The following is a 21,754-nucleotide window of genomic DNA, read 5'->3' as shown; positions in this document are numbered from 1 at the left end:
ATTTGATTGCTGGCTTTACACGTAGCGCAATCTATTGGAAAAAAAATTAACAAAATAATTTGATATTTAATGCTTTCAATAGCATTAATTTTCGCTGTTAGCTGTTACTAATATAAAAACAGTTATCTCTGTGTGTGTGAATTCCTCATAAGTCTTGCAATCTTTATCCAAGCTAGATAAAATTTTGGTTATATTCGTTTTATGTTCTGACAGAAAGCTACTTATATTGTGGAAATATTAACTAAAGAATAAACGTTTTATAGAGTTCGGATCCATGATCGCCCTACGTTGCAGTGACGCTCATACTCCACGAGTAAATTTCTTTTCAGTTGCATTTCTCAATATTTTGGCAAATGGCGTATTTTGACCTTAATTCATTAAATTTAAAGTTTAAAAAGAAAAAGATAGGCTTATCGTGTCACTTCTATAACACATTTTTACGTATTCTAAGAAATTAAATGTAAAATAAATTTGCTCACAGGTTTTGATGGTTGTTTAATAATAATAATAATACGTTATTGGCATTACATAATTTTATTAATAGTATCATGTCATACGTTTTTGAGGGGAATAACATTTTGATGTACCATGTTGAGTCATAGGTGTGCCGAAAGTAGAAAATTCTTGCGGAACACTAGCCTAGGGGAATGCGTAAGAGTAAAATTGGTCAGGTAAATTCTAAATCTAAAAAAAATAAGAACAACCGAGACCCCGAACGAGGTGATCATTGACATAAGCAATATCGAGTAACAATGGCTTTGCTTGACTTAAAACACTTCTCAACTCTTCAATCTCTACTTTCTCATAAAAAATATTCTGTCATGCTTGGCAAGAGAATTTCTACTATATTATAAACATATAAATGAAGGCATAGATTAATGATACACAGAGACTGAAAACTCCTACGCCATTTATGTTAGCGATTTCAAAGTCACATCATAAATTTAAACCACCAGAATGCAGAGGTGTGCCGAACTCGGTTACAGGGCACTGCCATGGCGTGCTGTCTACCTGATGTCACAAATGTTTTGTTAAATTTGTTCTTTTACATTTATGTTATTCCTAATTACAGATACTTGTAACTGGAATATAAAAGATAAAGAAATAACGTTTGGTCACATGAATATATATATTTTAATACTGTCATGAAACAATTAAGAAAAAACAACATAAAATAAAAAACACGTAGTATGGACTATTTATGTAAATATTTTTATTATTATTAATACATTTAACTGTATACTAGACTAAGATTAAAATTTTACAATGTCAGTTATGTTTAATCAAAAAATATCAAAATTTTTACAAATAATTCTTCATTTCTTTCTTCAGATATAACATACACAATACAGTTATTTCACTTCATACTAAAGACTTTGTGTTCATACAGTTAAGTATCTTTAATACACGTCATACTTAAAATTAATAATAAAAATAAGGAGAAGTCCGTATCGTTCCATATCTTCTAGTGCATTTATTATATTAATACAAATAGAATAATTATTTTAAAATATGTAAATTATTTCGAGGCATTTCACAAGGACAACTTTATTGTGAATGATAACTGCGCACGTGAATATTTAAAAAGTAATTTGAACAGAATTTTTTGCCACAAACATCACATTTCTTAACGCGTAAATCGGGATTTCTTTTCATATGTCTATTTAAATCAGCTCGTGTCCGGAATGACTTACTGCAAATTTTGCATTTAAACCTTCCTCCCGGAGGATGAGCAGTCTCTTCATGAGTTTCAAATTCGATTTTTGACGTAAATTTCCTCTTACAGACATCACAGCTGAAGTGTATCTGACCATTGTAAGCAAGTAGATGCTGCTCCAAAAAAAAACTATTTACGTAAGTCTGTTTACAGATATTACATTGATAATGTAATTGTTTGGGGTGTATTTCTAAACAAAAAAATTTTAAATGCAATTTCAGTTTACTTTCTGTTTTAAATCTGCTTTTACAATGTCTGCATAAATACGGATGATTCTGATGAACCAGTCGATGGTTTAATAAATGACTTTTAAAATTAAATCCCTTGTTACATACTTCACAAACGTGAGGAAGATTGTCTTCATTGTGAGTTGCTTCGTGATATTTTAAACGATCTTTATTGATAAAACGTCTGTTGCATTTCTCACAACGAAACGGTTTTATGTCGAAATGAATTTTCTGGTGATTAATTAAAGTGGTTTTATTTTTAAATTCTTTATTACAAATATTACACTTTTCAATATGTATTTTCGAATGTGCTTCTAGCGTGTTTTTATTCTTGAATGGCTTCCTACAAATATAGCAGAAATACATATTTTCATGTTTACTAAGACAATGTTTGGCTAAAGCACTTGTATCGTTATAACCTTTTTTACATATGTCACAAACATACTTTTTTGTATCGCTATGAATTAGTTTATGCCTTCTTAAATAGTGTTTTGTTTTAAAATGTTTGTTACATATATTACAAGAGTATTTGTATTCATCAGTGTGTGTACGAATATGCAGTTTTAAACCAGAACTGCGTTTATAACTTTTGTTACATATATGACAAGTATGGTTAAATTGATTATTATGAACTACTTTATGAAGTGACAAACTGTGTTCTGTTTTAAAATATTTGTTACATATGTCACAAGAATACTTGTATTCATCGGTGTGTGCACGAATATGCTCTTTTAAATGACCACTTCGTTTAAAACTTTTGTTACATATATGACAAGTATGGTTGAATGTATCATTATGAACTATTTTATGAGTTATCAAACAATTTTTTGTTTTAAAACTTTTGTTACACACCTGACAAAAATAGTTACGTTCATCGCTATGAGTTTCTTGATGCCTTCTTACTTGGTCTTTCCATTTAAAACTTTTATTGCAAATATCGCATTTGAAAGGACGGTCTTCACTATGTGTTCGTTCATGTTGCAACAACATATAGTTCCACTTAAATTCTTTTCCACATGTCTTGCAGGCATGAGCTCTGTGTATTCTCTTGTGTCTTTCTAAACGGCCCCTACCGTATGGAACGCGCTTACCACAAATGTCGCAATACACGTTTTTTCGCTTGATATTAGATTTTTTAACATTTGTTGGAGATGACTTCACTCGATTTCCAGATAGCTGCAAACGTGAACTCCTCTGAGAGATTTCGTTTTTATTTCCAGTTCTGTGTTCTTTCGTGTGTTTTCTCAATAGAAATTGCCACAAAAATTTCTCATTGCAAGTTGTACAACGAAATGGTTTTTTTCTAATATGACAGAACAGATGTGTTTGTAATATTCTCTTATTTGTAAAAATCTCTTTACATAAATCACACGTAAATTCTTGTTTAGAATGAGATGCATTCATAATCCTGAAGTATTTCCTTTTAATCTTTTTATGAATTTCATTGCATTTTTTACTCAAAGGAACGTATTTCTTTGTTTTGATATTATATTTATAACGCTCTTGCTTTTTCGAATTGCGCTGAAGATCGTTTTGCTGAATCTGCTCTTCCTCCTTAACTGAAAGTTTAAAAAATAACATAATGAAAACTCTATTATATTTCATTGAACATAACATAGCTACAATATTAAAATGTAAGTGTGCTCTATTGTACTCTATTGTATTAGCAATATTGTATTAGTTGTCACTGCGTGCTGTAGTTGTAAACTCGTAGTGTTGTCATCACTTGTTATCGTGGTGTTTTTTTTTTTTTTTTGTGTGTGTGTGTGTGTGTGTGTGTGTGTGTGTGTGTGTGTGTGTGTGTTTGTGTTTGTGTATAAACATTTTACACCAAAATGAATCATTCAAGTAAAAAGCAACGAACCTATCCTTTTAAATTAACAAAGATTGGTAAGAAGACTACTTTGTTATCGAAAGTAAGGAGAAATATATTTGCTTAATATCCAACAGCGTTGTTTCAGTGACAGAGAAACACAATGTCGAACGTCATTACAAAACCAATTAGAGATTCTTGAGGTTAGTTATCCGCCTAAATCCAAGTTAAGAAAAATATAATTTAATTAACTAAAATCCTAAGTATTTACCGAGAAAGCATTTTTTTCATTAGCCATGTAAATAAAAATAAAAACGCCTTATTTTTTTCTTTAAAATTTCTCATTTGTTGGCAAAACGAAAAAAAGCATTTTTATTAAATGAACTAATTAAGGAAGCATTTCACTTTGGAGCTGATTCGTTATTTGAAGGATATTTTAATAAGCGAGAAATTATTTCAGCAATACAATATTTGCTGTTATCAAACAATACAAGAAGAATCAAGGCAGTTTCAACAGATTTACAAAATCAGTTGAAAAATGATTTGGAAGAATGTGAGTATTTCTCATTTCAATTAGACGAACGAACATCAGATACATCGCAATTGGCAGTAATGATAAGAATGGTATTGAGTGATTTTAATGTGAAAGAAGAACTATTAAAGTTACTATCAATGCAAGAGCGAACAAAGGGTGAAGATTACTCAACAGAAATTAATATGCCTTTACACAAGTTATCAGCAATAATTACTGATGGTGCACCAGCAGTGGTGGACTGCAATAATGGATTTATTTTTCATTGCAAGTAAGATGAATCCTTTTCAATCTTTATGAATTATCACTACATCACACATCAAGAATCATTGTGCCAAAATATTACCCTTTGAACATGTTATGAATGTTGTTACTAAAATAGTTAACAAAATTCGAGCAAATCCGTTATCACGCAGATTGTTTAAAGCCCTGGTAGAAAAGAACGAATCTTCCCAAGTTGACCTACATGTAGATATAAGATGGTTAAGTAAAGGCCGATCGGCCGATTTTTTATCTTTCGGAAGAGATAAAAAAATTACTTATTCCAAAAAATAAAACGTTTGAACAATTAGATAACAATGGTTGATGGACTTGGCTTTTTTAACTGACATATATAAAAAATTGGTACAGTTTACACCTGAAGCTCCAGGGTAAAATAAACATTTAGCTGAAATGATTAGCTTCATAAAAGCATTCAAAGCCAAAATACAGTTTTGGATGAATAATTTGTCGATTCTTCTTGTACACTTTACATAAATGATATAAATTAGCGGTGAAAATAATTTTGACCTAATATTATTTATTACTTGCCTTAAAAAACTGTTGGAACAGTTTGAAAGTAGATTCCAGCAATTTATTATTATCAAACCTGTGGCTATATTTTTTGTAAATTCATTTACTACATAAGTAGGCATTACTGAAACTGCTAACTCGATACCAGAACGCCTTCAAAAAGAAACCTCGAAAATTTAAAAAGCGATTTTCAATTTTCAAAATGATATCATGTTAAAATACCATGATACACATGAAAACTTTTCGAATTTAGTCGATCATAAAAAGTATAATCTTTAAAAAAAAGTTTTTAAAATCAAATCCTGTTTCGGTGTCACATATTTGTGCGAATCTTTATTTCCCACCGTGAATATTATAAAAGCAAAAAAACAGAGTTCAACTTACTAATGCCAACCTTGAAGATTGTTTACGATTGGGGTTATTATTTTACACTCCAAACTGTGAGTAATTAGCAAACGAAATGATGTCAAAGATCGCACTAAGTTGGCTTTTATTATATGTTACAAAATGCATGTTATAATAAAGGACATAATATTTAATTTTTTTTTTAAATCCGATTTCAGTCCACCGCTGTTGTTTGCAATCTGGAATGCGCCTTGCTCTAACTGATGGATCCAGCTTTAATTTCCTTATCGGACTTCCAAATAAATGTAAAAAATTAAATTGTTCGACTATATTTGTAGTTATTTATTTTATTTATTTAGTTTGTTTTTTAATAGTTATCATAGAAACGCGTCAGAAATCGTGTGCTTCTAGAGAGAAGGAAGAAATCATTAGCGTGAAGGAAAAGAAACTACATACTGTAGTAAAAGTCTATGGACTTTAAGAAGAGGCAAAATCGGTGGATTCTTCAGACATTTTAAATACGATAATTTCATAATATGACGATTTTAGTCTCTGTAATCCAAATTCTTGGTAGACAAATCTCACAGCAATTTAAAACTTATTGGCAAATAAGTTTGGGAGGGAGGTTGGGAGGTTTTAGTATGTTTAGTATACACGTGTGTGAAAAGTTTCTTAAATTTGATTCCTATAAATGTGTGCAAAGTTTACCACCCTTACCTATGGAAATATCATTGTAACTACCACCAACGGTTATTCACTGAAGAGGGACTGGAAGATATTACACCAGCCCGAAATGCATTTGATGTAGTCTTTACAAAATAAATTTAATTTGCCAATAAGTTTTAAATTGCTGTGAGATTTGTCTACCAAGAATTTGGATTACAGAGACTAAAATCGTCATATTAGCTAATATACAGCAAACCATTTATATATATTTTGACGATAATTTCAGCGTATGTCCAATAGATATGTACTGTACATTGTTTTTCAAGGGTTTTCTAACACGTTGCAAATATTTACTTATATATATCATTAAATAAATTATATAGTTCTCGTTTACATCGTTTCAATACATTTCCTTTATTATTCTAGTGGATCCGTTAACAAAGCAAAATAACACGAATCATTAAATCACAACTCATGATCAAGCAACATAATTTTATTATGTTCAAAAATATATTAATACGATGTAGAAAGTTACTTATATTTTTTAAGTATTTAATGCCAGATAAATGTATGACAGTTGAAACTTGAATGCAGTTCATCAGCCTTCTAAATAATACAAATATGAAGTCTGAACTAAGTAACATGTTACTTACTTTGGATGTTCATTTCATTCCTGTTAAAGTTTTCGTCTGGAGTGAAAAATTCATTGTTGACAATCTAAAGAATATACAAACAATAGATGACAACCACTAATAATCACTTATAATTAGTGTTGCAACGAATAGTATATTCGGCATCAGGCCGAATACCGAATATTCGGCCAGGAGCGTAGCCGAATACCTGGCCGAATATTCGGCCAAACTATTTGGCTTGATTAACGCACGTACGAAAATTGGCGCGCAAACCGCATTACGGCAAGGATCCTGCTCTCTATTGGCCCGATGTCACTACGTTTCGCCAATCGCGTTAATTCTTGACAGTTGTAGCGAACAGACAAGAGCGTCATGACAGTATGTGATAAATAATGATATCAAATGTGGATAACAATGAGATGACTACACGTGTAAATAACAAAAAAAGAACAGAGAAGGACCGCAAAGTGAAAATGTGAAAATAAATATGAAATTGAGTTTATAACATAATCGAACAAGTGGAGGCAACAGCTTATTGGCGCGAAATTCGCGGCCGTCAATGCCAAATAATTGTTCTCACAGACTTCGGAAAGCTAAATGCTTGTAATGAAAGTCACTTAGCGTGCATGGGCGAAAGCCTGGGGCCGTTCAGGCTACCGAGCTGTCTCGAATCTGTGAAATCATAACCGTGACTTATACCGACGTTCTATCTGTCTCTTTTCAACGTTATCACCAAGCTATGAGTCACGTAATTGTAAAATGGTAAATCTACGACAGAAAAGTGACGAATCGAAAGTATCGTGCGCGCACATTATGATGTATGCATAGGCATACGTGGACTAGAGCGATAGAGGAAAGAGAAAGGAAAGAGCAAAGATGAGCGCTTAAAAAGAAGGATAGGCAGCGTCAGACCCTCGGATGTGCGACGATTCTCGAACGAATAGGTGTGTACGTGTGCTGATCTTTGTAATTATAAATTGTAAATACATGTGACTAATATTATTTTGTTTTTTTATTTCGTGCATGTTATAAGTTATAAATAAATATGTGGTACGATCCAAAAGTTCGGGGACTGCAGTAATCTATGACAACAAAAGCATGTATTTGAAGTTACAGCGTATAAAATGGTTTCTACCAAACTATTTCTACGTGTTCAGGTTAATTTCACCCATGTCATGTGATTAAACCGCGAGCACTACTGTTTTTTTCCGGAGATAGTTACCTTTGTTCTGCGACGTAATAAAAGTGGAGTTTCAAGAACAACCTCCAACATTAAATTTTGTCAGCGTTTAGGTAAAACAAATACAGAGACTTTAAAATTGCTAAGAAAGGTGTACTGTGATTCTACCATGGTAAAATCGAAATGTTGGAGGTTGTTCTTGAAACTTCACTTTGATTACGTCGCAGAACAAAGGTAACTATCTCCGGAAAAAGCAGCAGCGCTCGCGGTTTAATCACATGACATGGGTGAAATTAACCTGAACACGTACAGGTGGTTTGGTAGAATTTATTTCAAACGCTGTAACTTCAAATACATGCTTTTGTTGTCATAGATTACTGCAGTCCCCGAACTTTTGGATCGTACCACGTATAAACAAACAACACTAACCCAATAACATTAAATCTAAATACTAAAATGATTAATTTACTGTTTTTGTTATTTCTTACTCCTGTTTTCAGGTATTCGGTATTCGGCCGAATAGTGATTAAATATTCGGTACAGCCGAATAGCGAAAAATAGGCTGAATACCAAATAGTAACCGAATATTCGTTGCATCACTACTTACAATGTATAAACCAGCAACGAGTTGCCCAATTTTTCCGGCAACATTTAAAATTTTGGTGGCGTTATCTGTTATAAAATGTTTTTTAAATAAAATATGATATTTTAAACTATTATAGAACAGCAAACAACTGAATTTCGAGGGTAAGGAAGAGTTTTATAAAAGAAATTCAAATCCTAATAACCAGGAAAATCCTCATTAAGTCCGATCCTTCAGTAGATACACACGACATCTATTATCACCCTACCTCCTCGACCTTCAACTACTAAAATTTAACAGCCTCAATTTCTTAAATAAACAGACCTTCTGCAAAATTTTAGGAAGTTTCCACCAAAAGCACAAAAGTAATTAAGCTTCGAACATAGTGAAAATAATCGCATACCCCACACACAAATAGGAATACATACACTGACATCGATACATACAGGAAAAATCCACGGATTTTTTTTAGCATTTTACGATTTTTGAAGGTGTCCTAAGTTCAAAAATGAAAACTTCTTAAGGGTCATTTTTCGACCGATCGTCATAATTCACCTCAGTTACATATAACAGTCGGAAAAGTAATATGAAAGTCACTACACATTTACAAATTACAAATCTTCTATTTTGTGATTTCATATTAGGAAACTCCATTAAAATTAACTATAATACAGGATGTCCATAAAGTCTCTTTACCATTTCAAAAATTTATTACAAATGCAATTGATAGGATATTTTATTCAGATTTGTTCTATTGTATTCAGTGTTTATTAAAGTTTTTAATCACATTTACGCATTTGTGTGTTTCAGGGATTCTGTTTGTGAAAGAGGTGCTGTTGAATGAATCCCTAAAAAATGGCTACCCCTCTTTCTATGCACTTCTTTCTATGGGGCTATGTTAAAGACAGAGGCGGCGTAAGGCGTGGGCGACGTGGGCCACCGCCTACGGCCTCGCGGTCCGAGGGGCCTCGCGCCTCGAAGGTTTATGCATTACTTGCGTAAACGTAAAGAAAAAATTTTACTCGTCATAAAACGATAAATATATTGACATACCAAATTTGTTTTTATTTAGTCTAGCAACATTTGCTGGAGTCACATTGCTATCGCGGGGAATCCCCGCCAGCCAGAGCTGGGGATTTCCCATTCTGTTTGTTTACGTTACTTTCACGCTGGATTCGAAAAATGCTTGTCTGATGCTCATCAATTTACTGAGAATAGCAGTTATGAAACTGCCAAAAGACTTTAAAAATGAAAGGGTAACTAAAAAGAAAAGGATGTCCGATTATGAAGGCAGCGATCAACCTATACAGTATCCCAAAAGCCGGTTTTTTAACACCATAATTGATTCTATAGTAAACAATATGGATTCCATATTTATGTCTTTAAATCAACATTTTGAAAATTTGGTTTTCTCTATGATCTAAGCAAGTTAAAAAATATTCCAAAAGAGCAAATATTTAAAAAAAACTGTCAAAATTTACATTCAGCCTTGCGAGTGGGTGAGAGCAGTGACTTCCAACCTTACGAATTATATGAAGAATTACAAACAATGAACCCAAATTTACCTAACTTCATTAAAGATGTGAAACAGCTTGTCCAATACATAACAGTAAATAACCTGAAAGAAATTTACCCATATATTTACATTGTCGTTCGAATTTTGTTAACAATACCGGTAAGTACTGCCTACGCTAAAAGGAGCTTTTCAAAATTAAAACCAATAAAAACTTATTTAAGAAATACAATGGGTCAGGAAAGACTTTCAGCTTTGGCAGTTTTATCTGTTGTAGCATATATGGCAAGGGTGGGCAAGCAAGAGTTCGGTGGGAGCCGAAATGTGAGTTTTGCGAAACGCATGGGAGCCGCAGTTCTGCACTGTCGTGGCGGATAGTCTGGTAAAGCGCGCGAGTTTATTATATAATATAAAACAAATATTGAATTTTTTTAATAAACATATTTTCACAAAATTATAAAAATAAAATTGTATAAATAATAATAAAAAACAGAAATTAACACTTTTAGCAAGGGCCGCATGTAACTCAAAAAGAGCCGCATTTGCCCATATCTGATATATGGCATCTAAGCTGAATTACGATACAATTATTAAAGAGTTCAGCAAAGCTAAAAGCAGGAAATTTCTGTTTCTTTAATTCTTTCTTATTTAATTTTCTTTAATGTTATTCAAAGAATATAGTGTGCATTTTTTATGAATAAAAATTTGACAGTTTCAACTGCTTTTTATTTTATAAAATCTGTCTTCTTGCGTCACCAGAAGGCCTCGCGAAAAGTACCCTCTATACCCGCCACCAGAGGCAAGGTATAGAGTACCTAGATATCTAGTTACTTTATACCTTGCCCTCATCAAATTTAGGTCATGCCCCGCCACTGGTTAAAGATATCGTGTATCGAACAAAGATATGGGACATTACTGACCTAAAGCAAAGGATTACTGATGCCATTGCCACAATTGATGAGGCTATGCTACAGCGAATATGACAAGGAATCGAGTACCGTTTTGATGTGCTTCGTGCAACTAATGGTGCCCATGTAGAAGTCTATTAAATGAGGTAAAAAAACTTTAATAAACGCTGAATACAATAGAACAAATCTGAATAAAATATCCTATCAATTGCATTTGTTATAAATTTTTGAAATGGTAAAGAGACTTTATGGACATCTGTACTGTATAATTGGATTGCTATATGTTAGATTTCAATGTAAAACGTCTTTGTAATCCAAAAAATTATGGTAGACGGTCTCACAGCAATTCTCGGTTAGAATTGTGATTTTATTAGAGGTATAGAATGTGGTAATCTGTGTTTATCTAATCAATGACTCCATAGTATTAGAAAACTAAATAAATCTAGTGTTTACAACTATCGCCGTTTTTAATAAGTTTCAAAGTAAATTTTTTTTATGGCCTCGTAAATCTTAGCCCGTCTATTGTGCCATTTTCCACAACACATGGCCGCATCTATTGTGGACCTGACCAACCCTTCGATAAGACTGAAATAAAATTTCTCTGTTTATTCTCGAATGTATCGTGAACAAAAAACAACAGAAATATTCAAACTACCAAATGAGAAAAGTTTAAAAAATTATAATTTACATATATAAATTTAATGTTGAAATCTGCTTTTTAATTTCCAGGAAGTTAAGTATACATAACAACGGAAAGTATTGAAATAGTGTCACATTTCACTATTCGAGTTTTTGCAAATTTCGAAATTTTCAGACCTCCTAAACCCAAAACACACAGCAAAAATTTCAGTAGATATGTATGTGTGTGTGGGGGCGTGTATTTTCGCCTCTATTTCGTTTAATATTTCAGAATGGATTGAAGATTAAGAAAAGAAAATTGGTGACGTACATTGTATATTTGATGCATTGATGCTATTAAATTTTGGTAATAAATCATCAAGGGGTGAAGAGATAGAAGATGGTCAAGATTAAAATCTCGAGTAGGATCGGTCTTAATGAAGCCTTTGTTTGTTGCTAGCATCTACAATTGTTTATGAAAATCATTTCTATCCTTAAAACTAAACATTTTGTCATTTTATAATAATTAAAATTATAGAGTTTTTATAACATATGGCGTCACAAACAATTTAATTTATTTTTTATGATTAATAATACAAAAGTTATTTTTAAAATAAAATCTTTCAACAGCCAAAAAAGTTACGCTACTCGTTATTCGATTTATTCGTGTATATTACAGAATACACCTAAATTTATAACAATTTTATATTGGTGATACTGAGCTACATTTTCAACCATTCGAAAAGCGAAGTTAATATTAAAATTTCACTATTAGTATGTAAAATATTTTAAAATTTCTATTACTTACCACTATTTGTTTATTATCATTTAAGAGATGAACAACTTCTTTACAATCTTCAGCCTTTACTTCAATCTTCAATTTTTTCAAAACAACTTTACATTCTGACTTTATACCATGTTTTACATCATAATTCTCATTTACTTCTTCTTTCTTGATACCTGTAGTAGAATTTACAAAGTTTTCGAGTTAAAAAATTCTAAGAAAACTTGAAATATAAAATAAAACTGGTTATATTTTTATAAATTAACACAACAATATGTAATTACAGTAGAGCGTCGATAAGTGGAACCAATTGGGGACTGGGGTCCTTCCAGTTAATGATTTGTTCCAGTTTCCGACTTTGAACGAAAAAATACATTAACCTGTCCGATGTTCAAATTTTTCTCCGTTGCGTATCGCTTCCTGTTGAATTTTCGTCGATTTTAAGCCTAACGAAAATTTTTATAATAATCATCGAGGCTATCGTATCGTTAAAAATTATTTCTGCATTTTGTACAAACAAAATAAATATATTAAATATGAAAAAAATGAAAATTATACTTTAGAAGTAAATTTAGTATCAAAAACGTTCGATTCAGCACGACACAGTCCGACTGAAAATCGTTCCACTTTCCGGTCATTCCACTTACCGACGCTCTACTGTACATGTATTATTACATCATTCACTTGTGATTAAAAGCCAATAACTAGCTATGGGAAAATGCCTATTGGGGTGATGTGTGGTACATATTATGATAAATATAATTAGAAACTTGTTTCCATTATTAAATAAACCAGCAACAAGCGCTTAATTTAAGTTTCCTGGGAAGATTAAAACTATGTGTGCCGTCATCGGTTATCATATGTTATTAAAACGTTTTTATACTTATAACTATTATACAATAGCGAAAAACTTAGTTTTGTCGGTAAGGATAAGTTTAAAAAAAAATGTAAATGCTAATAAGGAGTAAAATTATTATTAAGTCGATCCTTCCATTATCTCTCGAACACCTCGATCTCTAATCACCAGAATTTAATAGCATCGATCTCTGTAATACTCAAACCTTCATTCTAAATTTCAGAAATGTTCGACAAAAAGCACAGGAATTATTAAACTTTAAAGAGGGTGAAAAAATCCTGCCTTTCCCCACCCACTAACATTCATGCATACTAAAAAATTTTCGAAATTGTTTGCATTTCTCGACATTTCAAGGTGTCTTAAGTCAAAAATTTAAAAATATTCGTGTGGGGGGGTAATTTTTTTACCGATTGCCATACTTTTCCCTATTATATATAACAGTCGGGAAAGTAAAAAACTTAGTAAAAAAAGTGTTAAATAACCGTGGATTTAAAAATTTTCTATTACAAATTTACAATCATTACATTTTACAATTTATTACCGTAGATGTTGTAAAATATAACAAAGAAGTTTTATTAATCATCGAAGTTCGACCTTTCGTTGTTTTCTTATTTTTCGAAGTTCTGGCTCTCTATCAGCAAAAAAAAAAATATAAAATATCTTACAAAATTCTATTTTCACGTTTACTTTGTATTATATTTCAGAGTGGATTAACTAAAGTTTTGAAGTTTGGCGCGAATAATTTTGTGTATGGGTCATTCAGGCTATATCTTGGGTATTATAAGTCAAAGGTCAGACAAGACAGCTTCATGTGACATTCCAGGAATGTAGTTAGACTTACTGAAAATTTTACTCGTTATTGGCACTTATAACATTTTTATAACTTAACCTAAGTTTCCAAAATAACGCTTTTGCTTTTTACTAAATTCATAATAATAATAAAACGTCATCTTGTTTTGTTGGGATCACCGCTATATACATGCAGAATTCTGACAAATTTTCTAGTAAAAATTTATGTTTTAATAAAATCTTATAATACCTGGGTTGCACCTAATTAGATCTTTCTGGCTCATTCAGACAAAAGTGGACAATCGATGCCTCACTTTATAACTAACAGAAAAATCCCAGTTTGAAAGCGGAAAACATTGAACTGTTGACATCATTGACATTATATAAATGATTTTCACCAATAATTTTAGGTCTGAACATTCAGACGTATGTACTGTACGTTACCATTTACATTTATACGAATGTGTTATATAAATGTAAAATTTCAATTTTATGTGTTACCAGTGAAAACGTACTTTCATATTAGAAGTATTAAAGCTCTTACCTCTTTCGATTTTATAACCAGAATGACTCCAAATAGTGGACCCGTTTGTGTTGTTTGTGGAAATTGTCTTTCCTTTAATATTTATCTGAAATAATAAAAGACTACGTTATATTATCAGACAAATTGATTTTTATAGAAAAATAAATAAATAAATAAATACAAGTACGTTTAATAAATAAATTTCTTTAAAATATCGCCTACTTCGACAAATCATCAAAAACTCTAATGCACGAGAAGGACGGCAACGTTTAAATTTTCTTTAAATTTTTAAAAATAAACCTCTTATCAGCTTGTGTATAGAGCTCGAACAATACAAGCCGAGTCCCAGATACTTTTTAACTGTTAATAAAAGGAATAGACTATCCGTTTTGTCTTTTAAACAACTCAGTAAAGCTATTAGCATTATTAACTTTTTTAGAACGAACACTGTGGCAAAAACGTGAAATTTTATAGTAAAAATGACTTTTTCTTGAAATCGAAAATGACGTAGCTCAGTTTAAAGCTCGCAGGGCCATTATTTACACAAGTATACTGTTTAAAATAATATGTTTCTCTATTTCCCACTTTATATTTTGGCACTTTAGTTGTTGTTCTCATCCTTAAAGCAACACTGCAATCTTATAGAAAAGTATCCTTTACTCACCTCTAAAGGTTCCGATTTAATTGTTTTATAACACTTCACATCTGTGTTAAATTCTTTCTTGACATTCTTTAAATCCACTTCAAATTTCAGTTCGTTACGTTCAATTGTAAAGATCGAATATTTCGTTTCTAACTCTTCTTTTATCTTCATTTTCTCGATTTACGATATTCTCGTATGTCAACAATCTGTATTCAATCGAAGAATTAATTAACTAATTAATGTTGATTCGAAATTTAGAGCAAGTAACAAAGAAAGACGAGTAAACTTATTACTATTGTTCCAATTGTAGCAGTAGACAAGGGTTGCACTTTCAAGGTTAACGGAAGAAACTCTGGTGGTGTCACGTGTCCAGCACACGTGATATAGTTATATAGTTAATATTGTTTTTAAAACGCACCTATGAATGTCTATAGTAAGAAATTAAAAATAAATTATGCCTATTTAATTACATCCTTAAAATCTATAAATTTTCTGGTTTACGTTATAATCGATAACCTGATAGTTGAATATTAACTAACTAATAATTAAAAGTTAAAATTAAAAAAAAAATTAAAAAGCAGGTAAATTTATAATTTATTTATTTATTTTAATAGTACAAGGGAAACCCTGTATATACTGTACGGGTATATTACAACGAAAAAAGACATTACAATCATTAGTACATTTAAATAGGTTACCGAGCCCCATTCATTAAAGATATCCAAATACAACTTATTATATTTATAATTAGCACTTTATCTTTAAACGCATTTAAATAATTATTTGCTAATCTCATTAAAATATCAGAGACGTCCGTTTCATTCAACATTGTAGGTTAATCTCGAAAACCAAAATTTAGCAACAAGGACATAGTTCGATCTCGTTAAAAACTTCCTTTTTCTGTTAAACTGTAATAACACCAGTTCCTTTAGATTCGATAGCGTGAGATTAAGCACCAATCAGTGTCAATACCCAAACGTCCAACCGTACCCGAACGCCCGCAAACTCATTCCTTCTTGTATGAAAAAAGCGTAGAAATATTGTTAGAAAAACTTTTTAAAGAAACTCACACTTTGTATTCTTACGTAGATTGTTCTCCAAATCTACAAGCCACTAAACGCAATGTTTCTTTACATTTGTTTTAAAAGAGGAAAGAGAAAGGGTGACTCCAACATTTGCCTACGGTCACCGTTCAGTACCCAACCTCCACTTCCCCTTGCCGGCTACTTGTTTCTTTTCGCTTTTCTAGATTTATTCGCCACCCATAGGGGTTGGTAACGCCAACTGCTCTGTGCTAATCAGTCCAACTTCCGTCACGTCTGAAGAGTGAACATTTTGTTTTGGCAGTTGTAATTGGAGAAGTTCTGCGCTTAAAAATGAGGTCGTCCTCACACAGGGCCGTTTCCTTGAGTCTCCCTCGTAAGAATTGTTGCTGTGTAGAAGAGAGACAGTGTAGCCGCCAAAATTCTTGAACATCGCACAGAGATAGTGGAAAAAGGGGGAAGAAATTAAAAAACAAAAGCAAATATCGCCGATTTAAAAAATAATTGTGAAAACATTAAAAGGTATATAATATTTAAGTTATTTTGTAAACTCTCTCTCTATATAGGCCTATATATCACCATTCGAAAGGGAAATTCAACTGTAGGATAAACCAGCAACGAGTTGCATAACTTTTCCGGAAACATTTAAAATTTTGATGAAGTCAACTGTTGTCGTGTATAATATTAAAATGTTTTATATATTTAAATATAAAATGGCAAAAATCGTAGTTTTAAGGATAGCGACGAGTTTTATTTCTAAAAAATTGCAATTGCTAATAACGAGTAAAATCGTCATTAAGTTCCGACCCCAATGGAGACACTCACGACCCCCATTAACCCTCAACCCCATCGATCTTTAACCATCGAAATTTAATAGCATAAATGCCCCTAATAAAGAAGAGAACACCTAAGGGAAGACCGAGGGAGAGGTGGATGAACAAAATAGCCGAACACCTAAAATATAGGACTGATGGTATTTGCCAGACGAGCATGGGCGTAGCCAGGAAGGGGCATGGGTGGGCACGGCCCCCCCAATTAACCTGGTGCCCCTCCCCAGAAAATTACAGCCCGGCCCCCACGCAGTTAACGTGGTACCCCTCTCCAGAAAATTACAGCCTCTACTAGGCCTCTCCCATAACAAAATCCTGGCTACGCCAATGCAGACAAGTGATGGGTTCTAGAAACAATATTTATTCACCATATATCACGTGTGTTTCGAACTTACAGACGATCACGTGAGTTGGTGACGTGCTATCACTAAACTTTCTTCTATTGTTAACCTCGAGTGCGCTTGCCTTTCTTACTGCTACAACACAAACAATAGCACTGGGTTTACTTTTCTGTCTTTGTTACTCGCTCTAAAATTCGAGTAAAATTAATATGGATATTTATTAATTGACATTGATTGATGAAACACTATTTAACTAGAAGAGATAAGTGTTTCCTATTTCAATTCCTTCTGACCACTTACCGACACGGGCTGGTAAAGCCCGATCTCAGTGTTTGGTTGGATGGCTTTAGGATGGCTAAATTTTGAGTGGAGAGGTCCTTTGGGGTAAGTCGATAGGTGTTCTTTTTTATCTAAGACAGGTGGACAAATTTAACAATTAAAAAAAGACAACTAAACCTAAGATTAGATGCGGTTAAATGAGGTTACATATAAACCCTATGGAGTGGAGTGACAAAAGTTTCTAATCAGCTCGCATGCTGACCTAATGACCTCGCTCTGTCGCTACTTCCGCTGAGAGAGAGTTTACAAGAATCTATAGATACCTCAATAATCGTTGGTCAAATTAGATGACGTTCGTTCGATCGGACAGAGAGGAATTCGGACAGGATAGGCGATTGTATGGCGGATGTTATTTTCGTTGACTTGCATGGGCCGGGACAGTCCGTTCGTGCAGGTCCTCTGAACTTGGCACCTAGTAGTCGTTGATTACTCCGGGACTAATTAATTTATTTCCCTTCCTTTGGACTTCGTATGGGACGACCGCCCGGAACTTCGGTGTCTCCACTTTTTATGCCTGATGCCTGGGAAAATGATCACATGATCGACTGTTGATGGAGTTGAAGGTTAATTCCCAGGTGTGAGCATAGGTTTCTTCCCTTGACTTCGATGAGGTATGATTGCAGCTGTCCCTCTTTCACAATGAGATGTTTTTTTTTGACATCTTGTTGTTAAAATTCCTCTCCGTTTGTTTATAGAGAACGTGTTCGATCTAGTGTGATGTTTTTTTTCAACAATCGCGTTAAGAAATTAAATTACACAGTCGTAATTTTGCGCGAAATTAGCTCAGGCTCGCTCTCAAGTCCGCGGGCTCACAGACTGCTGTTACAGACTATGTGTTCGTGTCCTTCCTTAATCTCAGAACAAAGTTATGTAGGAGGAAAGCGAAAACTCATTTACTGGAGGACCGATTAACCGTAGTCACGTAATTTTTTAAATTAAAAAAACCGTAGTCACGTGATAATTAAATTAAAATGATTAAATTAAAATTAAAATACGATTATAAACTGCAACCAATATAAACGATTTTTAAACTTGAATTGCTATGAATAATTATAAATAATACAATTGAGTTGATTACCCTAATGCAGTGGTTCTCAAAGTGGGTTCCGCGGAACCCTTGGGTTCCATGAAGCATGGTCAGGGGTTCCGTAAAGCTACATTGAAAAGCAACATTTAATCATAACATAAGAAATCGATACATATCATATCTTATGACGTCAATGAATTCCCACTGACAGCAAGTGTTGCCAGACTAGATTATTCATTGGCAACATTGGTGATGGCTGTCTTTGTTGGTTTGTTACGCACCATCTCTCGTGCGGGTAGGTTGTGCTGCTCTACTATTACCACATGCATTTCTTCTACTCAACAAATTATTTTTACTATTCTTAAAGCCCTACAATGGATCGATGGTTAAAAAGGATTAGTAAAGCAACAACATCCAAAGAAGATACAGAAACAGGTGAACTTGCAAAGGAACTACTAGTTCAAAAAACACGGAATATGTAGAGTAAGAAAAGTAAGAAAATTAGGAGTATTTTAAGTACATAACTAATTATTATGTTGGTCATTTTTAAACATTTTCAAATTAATTCGTAAATATACTTTAAAAGGAAAGACATTTTAGTTATACATTATATTTTTTCGTTTAAAAGTCAGTTTTATTTATGTATTGTATTTTATAAATAATGGTAAGATTATTTTGTTGGCAATTCAATATAAGACTTGGACAATTGGTACAATCTCTGATTTATACAAGTTATCTAAGTTTCCTCATTGATTAAAATATTAATAATTTCTTATAATTTAAAGTTAAATGAATATACTAATTTAATTAGAATTAAATTGGGAACAAACTATATAACAAAAGTTAATAATATGTTGGATTGTCTATAGTAGATATGAGTAAGAATATGTTACTAATTATTTTACATTATAACTAAAAAGTATTTAAATATATGTTTTCGTAGAAATTAAAGACAAAGTCGCTCTAAAAATATTTCAGACGATTACCATTTTTATTGTGTTCTAGAACAAAATTATAGACAGCTGGACCTTCCTTTTTAGGCTACACAACTGCCCACATTCAAAATAATTCCTTAAAAACACAGAAAAAACCAACAGAAAATCATTAAATGTATGTATTCACTTAATAGATGCATCAAAAATGCTGTAAAAACAATTACTCATCTACAGAGTACACAACAGTTTTCTCTTTTCCCAAAAGTCCAGAAATGATTAGTAAGTGGATTAAAGAAAAGGACCAGTACTGTGACGTCATAACACTTACAAACAGGCCTTGAATAATGTGAGTTCTGGAATTTTTATCGATTTTTCCCTAATTATTTCCCTTCCTATTGCCTAGAGAATTCGAAAAAAAAAGGGAAACAACATCGCTGGGAAATTTTATAACCCTTCTTTCTGAATGTAAACATTCACCCATCCAGGCACTCATTCTCAGACCGCAAGACTTAAAGTTTACAATTAACATCCGATTTCGTCACTTTGTTTTGGTCTCGGAGACACCTTTAACCTTCACACCTGCTCCAATAACCTTTACCTCCTACAACAATCCACACGTATTTTTCCACCACGAAGCTATGAAAGCCGCTTTCCCCCCCCCCAGAGGAGTCTCTCACAAAAGGCCAGTCCAACAACATCCAAGAATTTCCGGATATCAATCAACATTAGACCAATCAAGGTACGAGTATTTAGCATACTTTTAAACTGTTTCTCTCAGCTAGGGACCAGTTACGACAGTACCTTTTATGCTATATAAAGCCTTATCAATTATGTTACGCTATATAAAAGTTATAACAGAAATACTATACGTTATCCTATGCACATATGTGTAAATGGTTTACATAAATAAACGGATATTTCTTTACGTTAAATCTGTACTTGAGTGTATTCCTACAGACATCTGTCTCTCGAATATCCTTCATCCCCTCGCCCAAAAGCTTCCGAAAAGCAAAACATTTGAATTAATTTTTTGTAAATTATTCTCCCACCAGATCTGTATGATATAAAACATACAAAATATCCATTTCGACTCCTTATTAACTTTTTAATGGTATTTTTTGTAATTTGTAATTGGAATAAGTTCAGCTCTGGCTTACAGTAAATATGACATTTAGGAGCTGTCCATAAATTACGTCCGCATTTTTTGACATTTTTACATTTCCTCCTTTGTTTCAGTTTGTCCAAATTTCCATAACCCACTCTCCAGTCTTCGAACGTGCAACAAAACTCGATCCCCCTTAAAACCCTTTTTACTTTACGAATGATAGATACAATAAGTAGAAACAAAACATACAATAAATTTTAAAATAAATATAATAAAAAGCATAAACTGTGTAAAATTTAATTAAATAATTGAAAGTCGTCTAAAGGACAACTCCCCCCCTCCCCACAGTTCCCGAAGAAGTCAACACTTCACGTGGGACCCTCTAATTTAAATTTGCCCTGTTTATTTGTCTGTTTTAACGATTCCATTAGGGCAGTGGTTCTCAAACTTTTTTTTGCAGTGGAACCCTTTTACATTATTTGTAATATAATGAAATTCTTTTTTAAATGAATACTTATTATAATAAAAGAAATATTTTATTTGAAACACACTTACCGTAAATTGGAACATCAAATTTTAGTGAGATTAATGCATCTGTTTTTTTTGACATAAGTATCCTCTGGAAATTTGGTTTTATGCTTGATAATAACACTAATAACACGAATTATTTATATTATGGAGAAATAACAGCAGGATCAAGGATTTTTTGGATAAGATCAACGATAACAACGATGGCCTTACTTTAAGATTAGAACAGAAGAGTTCATTGAATCTGCATTTTCTCGACATTGATATTACATTCAAAAAAGGCCACCTGTCCACCAACGTTTTTATTAAACCATCCCATAGCCCTTTGTATATTCCCTCCCAATCTAAGGATCCGTATAAATATAAAATTGCGGCTTTCAGAGCTTTAATAAGAAGGGCATTTTTGTATTGTGAAAGGGTACAAGACAGGAGGAAAGAAATAAATAGAATAATAAACGTAGCCAAGGCCCTAGGTTACCAAAAAA

General features: G+C 32.6%; 1 protein-coding gene across 1 annotated transcript; it reads right to left on the bottom strand.

The window, feature by feature from the left end:
* Nucleotides 1-1,526: 1,526 nt before the first annotated feature.
* On the bottom strand, nucleotides 1,527-15,429 carry LOC136969780 (zinc finger protein 493-like). The gene is made up of 5 exons (XM_067264037.1): nucleotides 15,143-15,429; nucleotides 14,500-14,584; nucleotides 12,335-12,486; nucleotides 6,746-6,809; nucleotides 1,527-3,503 (listed from the first exon to the last, which is right to left on the bottom strand). The coding sequence occupies exons 1-5, from the start codon at nucleotides 15,290-15,292 to the stop codon at nucleotides 1,549-1,551; spliced, it is 2,406 nt and encodes an 801-aa protein (XP_067120138.1). The 5' UTR covers nucleotides 15,293-15,429; the 3' UTR covers nucleotides 1,527-1,548.
* Nucleotides 15,430-21,754: the final 6,325 nt, after the last annotated feature.

Source organism: Centruroides vittatus, unplaced genomic scaffold (genome assembly GCF_030686945.1).
Source record: "Centruroides vittatus isolate TY-2023 unplaced genomic scaffold, ASM3068694v2 contig_1804, whole genome shotgun sequence".
Taxonomy (NCBI): Eukaryota; Metazoa; Arthropoda; class Arachnida; order Scorpiones; family Buthidae; genus Centruroides; species Centruroides vittatus.
The sequence above is the reverse complement of the archived record's forward strand: the minus strand, read 5'-3'. Positions and strand labels throughout refer to the sequence as shown.